Source organism: Drosophila erecta, unplaced genomic scaffold (assembly GCF_003286155.1).
Source record: "Drosophila erecta strain 14021-0224.00,06,07 unplaced genomic scaffold, DereRS2 tig00000152-arrow-arrow-pilon, whole genome shotgun sequence".
Lineage (NCBI taxonomy): Eukaryota > Metazoa > Arthropoda > Insecta > Diptera > Drosophilidae > Drosophila > Drosophila erecta.
In genome coordinates this window covers 531867-537475 of record NW_020825211.1, presented here as the reverse complement: position 1 = coordinate 537475, position 5609 = coordinate 531867, and the positions used below count along the sequence as shown (strand labels likewise).

The following is a 5609-nucleotide window of genomic DNA, read 5'->3' as shown; positions in this document are numbered from 1 at the left end:
TCGACATGACTTGAAAAAAAGGGAACTATAGTAAAAATAATTATATGAAACTGTATAGAAACAATGGCAACCATTTTTTCAAGTGCTCCTGTCCAAACAGACGCCGAACAATGCGCTATCCATCAATCCCACCCGAGTGGTCACCAGGATTTCTCTGGTATATTGGACTGTCTGGGCTCCTGCTCCCAATCCCGCTGCCACCTGCCCCACCAGCCGCTTTCCATCTTCCCGATCCGCCAACGCCGCCCAAGAAATCGGGAATCGCAGCGCCGTGTGGCGCACATTGAATGCTGAGAAGCCCCCCGATTATCGTGCATCTTCGTATGGCGCTCGTTTCTGGCGAACTGGCGATCGTCGACAGCTTTCCGAATTTTCAGCTTTCCGCCGACTTTTCACATAAAAATCATGTGGGGCTGGAAAACGGCGACAGTTTACTCACGGCAGTCGCGAAATAAACGCTGCAGGCGAACCAATCCGTTCCCCAAAAGATTTCAAGACGAGAGATATAACCAGAGATCGGTTGCGAGGTCCTCGAGCACCAACTCAGGAGCTAACAGATTTCAGTTGGTGGAGATAGCAATCAGAAATAGTTAAAGATATATACCTCGAGAAATATTCGCCTGTGAACTACTTTTTGTTTGAGTGGAGCTGTACAAGTTTTGTGTGATCTGCGCGAAACACCGATCCCTGATCCCACCATGATCTGCCCGAAACGCACCTCGGAGCTGCTGGATCTGCACCTGGCGCCGTTTAAGGACAAGGATCCGGCCTGGGAGATCGGGGTCTCGAAGATCGCCGGACGCGGAGTGGTGGCCACCAGGAGCCTCAAGCGCGGCGAGATCATCTTCCGCGACAGTCCGCTGCTGATTGGACTGGCTGCCCACGAGGAGGACTCCCTGAACGCGTGCAGTGTGTGCCTGAAAATGCTGCCGGACACGAGGTTCATGTGTCGCCAGGGCTGCGGATTGCCCGTGTGCTCCCTGTGCGCCAAGAAGAAGCAGCACAAGAGCGACTGCGATCTGCTGAAGTCGTGGGGACCGAATGAGCCGGACGTGGCCAACTCGGTGATCATCCGGCTGCTGTGCGTCGCCAGGGCGCTCAACTTGAGCAAGGAGCAGCGCGACTTGATCTACTGCCTGCAGGCCAATCTGGATAACAATCATCGCACCGAGGTGCGCAATGCGGCCAAGTGCTTTAAGAACTTCCCCACCGACAAGAAGATCATCGAGATCATGAACCGCACCGTCGCCGTCCTGCGGACCAATGGATTCGACAAGACCACGGACAGGACGAACGACAATCAGGAGTTCAACTACCGGGCACTCTATCCGCTCTTCGGCGTCGTCAACCACGACTGCATTCCCAATGCCTACTACACCTTCGAGGACAAGACCAACAACATGATCGTCCGCGCCGCCGTCGACATCCCCGAGGGATTCGAGGTGACCACCACCTACACCAAGCTCTTCACCGGCAACATTGCCCGCCACCTCTTCCTCAAGATGAAGAAGAGCTTCACCTGCAAATGCTCCCGCTGCTCCGATCCCACGGTGAGTAACTAACACCCAAACTGGTTATGTTCAGTGGGTAATCTTCGAATCCATTCCACTGGAAACAAGGAGCACGAGTCCATTCTGTGTTCATGCCCAACTCGTCGAGAGCAACAATTCGCGTTTCATACGAAATGGTTCTATTCTTTTGGTAATTGCCACAAGGAGCACTATTATTTTGCGCACATTTCTGGACGAAAAGCACTTGGCCCCGGAAAAACCCGCCTGTGATGATCGATGGGCCAGCTGAATAAACTATTTAACCAATTGAGCGAAGAAATAATCAAACAGCTTTGTAGTTTGGCGGTTTGAAGTACGATTTTCTTCAATTTCCCATTTTCGATTCGTCGATTGCCCATTTCTGGGCAATCTAGATGATCTATCAAAGAAGACAATTTTCCATGTTTGTTGGCTTTCTCGCTTTCCACCGCAATTGTTTTGGGGTGCGAAATGCTTTCATTTCGCATTTCCTGCGCCCATCAAAATCCATCCGAAAACAATTAAAGACTTGCGGCCCGATCGATTTGGGCCACTATTATTACAAGTTTTGGATTGGTGTTGTTCTTGGCCATCGATTGATTTCCTCCCCGATGCTCTGGTTTTCCCCCACCCGGCCGCATTTCCCGCCGCTTTCCATTTTCCAGGCGCAACAAGTGGCAAGCGGCAAGCGGCAAGTGGGCACAATAGCAAATGGCAAATAGCAAGGCGAATGGCCATAAACAACTTTGTTTATTTTTAACGGGCCGAAAACAATTCAATTAAATCACAAATAAATAGATGGATTCCAAAGAGCTTTTTAATTCGCTGCCATTCCTCTCAGAATTCCCTCATAAATTGGAGAACGAAACATTATCAAAATCACAGTTCTCGGTGTTTTCTATATCTCGTATATCTGGTGGCATTTGATTTTCTGCGGGCATTTCGCCGCTCATACTCATATTGATTTGATTTTGATTTGGAAACTTTGTCACATTTTTGCCATGTTATCCGATGGATACTTTTTATTCGCCACACATCGCAGCGCATCGGTTGTTGTTCTTTCTGTTTTCATGTGCATATAGAAACAGATTTTCTTGGCCATGGCCACATATAGCGCCTCGGATCGTAATTACCCCATTTGACATTCGGCCAGAATGCGAGGCGCAACTCGGAGGCCGAATGATGAAAACTACACGAAAAACCCTTGGAATCGGATTAATATAACCATAGGCAGACTATAGATGCAGTTTTTCTTTGGGTCTCCATTTGATTTAGCTGTGCATAAAGTCTCCTTAAATCAGGTTTGCTTGTTGTAGATGCAAATACATCTTGTGGGTTCCTAATTTATTTTCGCACTTCGCGATCGCCACTTGGTTGCTAGTCGCCTGCCCTTGAGTGTGCGGCACGTGTTGGCTTAACTATAAAACATATCATTTGAACAATGGTTCAGCGAACTCCCGCAAATGGAATGTATTTATATATTATATGGCTTCCTCCGATCCGAGTGCTCATCACTCGCAGCATCCCGATTACAATGGGCAAAAGTTTCATTTTGTAAAAGTTTCATTCAGCATGCAGATATCAAAAGTGAAGAGATTTTCCTGTCTGCGAGTATAGTGCAGTCTGCGGATCGGAACCATTAATTATCCGACTTAATTTACGACCAAGCAAATTGGGCGAACGAATCGGATTGGGAATTTGGGAATTTTATGGATATGACGTGGCAACCTTAACAACCTGTGTGTATGGTGGATATTTATCGATCGCACGAGCGAATACTAAAAACGCACACGGAGCGACAAGTTTCTTTTATTATTAATAATTATATACGTGTGTCAATCTCGCGAATCATATACATGGTATATGTAGGTGTGTAGGTATGCAGCATGTTCATATCGCAGATACACGGCAAGATCACTCCTTCAATCCGATTTGGGATTATTTTTAGCTGGAACGGAATCGCAATCGGAATCGGAATCCCAGAAATGCGAAAGCGCTTTTCATTAGCCGAGACATTTGGCCCCAATGATTCACCGCCCAAATATCCCCAAAGTGTTGTGCCAGTTCTCAAAAAGTGATCGATGGGCTGGCAAGTGTGGCGATTACCAATTACCGATGGGATGGATAATCACCTGTCGATCACCAGACGATGTGGCCATCAATTTGTAGCTCCATGTCACAGCCATATACTTGTAGCCATACCAATAAGTGAAATGCTTTAGTGTTAAGCTAACGATCCCAGCAGCTCTAACGATCAATCCTTCGATTCGCAGGAGAAAGGCGCCTTCATCTCGGGCCTCTACTGCCGGGACACGAACTGCACGGGCCTGGTGGTGCCGGAGATCTCCGGACTGCCGCATCCCAACTGGAATTGCCTGGAGTGCAAGCAGAAGTCCACGCATGCGCAGATGATGAAGTCGCAGGACTTCGCCAGCGGCGCCATCAACGCCAAGGCCAACTCGAATTCGCTGAGAACGCTGGTGCAGTATCTGAACGAGAAGAGCGACAGCTTCATACCCAGCTCCAACTACGTGGTCATCGATGCCAAGATGTCCGTGCTGCAGCGGCTGCAGCAGGGACGCGAGGACTGCTCCGAGGAGCTGGCCCACAACACGCGCCTCCGCTACAGCCGCGACATCACCCAGCTGATGGACAAGCTGGGCCTGGGCGACAGCCTGCTCCGCACCCACATGGAGGAGATGCTGCGCCGCGAGGAGGAGCGCCGCGCCAAGCGGCTGGCGGAGGAGGCCGAGAAGCAGCGCAAGCTGGCCGAGCTGCAGGCCAAGGCCGCCGAGGCTGACAAGCTGCTCGAGGTTCTCGAGAAGGAGCAGGCCGAGCAGGCGGAGCAGGATGCCAAGTCCGGCGCAGTGGGCACAGCTGATCCCGGCACGGCTCCTGCTCCGCCGCCGGCGGCCACCGTCGAGTTGGCCTAGATATCCATCCGCCTGAGGCAGCCACAGTTTTCGGGACTCGAGTACCTGGCTGGATGAATGGCTTCCCGGATGTCTCCCAAAAGGATGTTGAGTGTGCAGCTGAAAATCTGAAAATCTGAAAAACTCAATACTCAATACTCAATACTCGAATCCTGCAAACCACCTCTCCCAGTTCTGTGTTGCGCGTACTAAACTAAATATTCGTATCGGTATCTGTATTTGTATTTATTTATTTATTTATAATAAATTAAAAACCATACGCGACGAGTGCTAATTCCTTGCAAGAGTCTGCCAATGGGAACTGTCTGCTCTTGGGGCTTTGGAAGCGTTTTGTCAAAACGCTTTTTAATCCGTCTGGCTTGAAATATTTTTGAAAATTCAAGCACATATTTATTATATTGTGCAAGTGGAAAGGAGGGTGCGGATTTAGAAAAGAATATAGCAACATTTTCGCGCTGCTAAGCATGTGAATGTTGCCTTAATGGATGTGGGGGATATGGGGCCATTAAAAAGTGCAGGTTTGTAATCACTCACATGTCAGGCGACATTTATGCGATCTTTACTGCCTAAGGATCGTGAAAAAGCAATTTGCTGAAATGGCGGATGGCAAGTAATTCTGGGGACATGCACGGAAACTGTTCACCAACTTTGTGCGCTTTATTCATAAATTTCTTGCCATTTAATTCGGTTTTCCGGCCGCCATTTCGTTTATTTGCCATTCAAAGTTGCAGTCGACTTTGGGCGACCGTTAAAGCTGGCGGCCGTATCTATTTTAGATCGCCTTCACGACCGCGTCCCGCCGCTTTACGATCGAATGTATATATGTACATATATGCATATACAGCCTGATTCGAATTGAGATTCATAGGTTGATTCATATGTAAATAGCAACATAGAAACACGCGGTATAGCAGTAGCAGTCTAATGGGAATTGGCCATTTGCCGCATGCAATATTCAATATTTTTGCCCCAGTAAATTGCTCATTAAATCGAATATCGTGTACATGAAATTAATAAAATAAATCTCTCAACGCCCCAACAGAATTATTCGAATCCAATGGATGTGCATATATATATACATTCTTGTTCAGTTCGGCTCCACCTGTCTCATCAATTTGTTCGAGAGTCCTCCCCTTTTGACGATGTC

The 5609-nt window shown here is 48.3% G+C and overlaps 1 protein-coding gene across 1 annotated transcript; it reads left to right on the top strand.

Annotated features, from left to right (window-relative positions):
* The first annotated feature begins 424 nt into the window (after positions 1-424).
* On the top strand, positions 425-4694 carry LOC6549750 (SET domain-containing protein SmydA-8). Its single transcript, XM_001977317.3, has 2 exons — positions 425-1550; positions 3803-4694. Exons 1-2 carry the CDS (start codon positions 699-701, stop codon positions 4460-4462), a joined length of 1512 nt encoding a protein of 503 aa, XP_001977353.1. The 5' UTR covers positions 425-698; the 3' UTR covers positions 4463-4694.
* Positions 4695-5609: the final 915 nt, after the last annotated feature.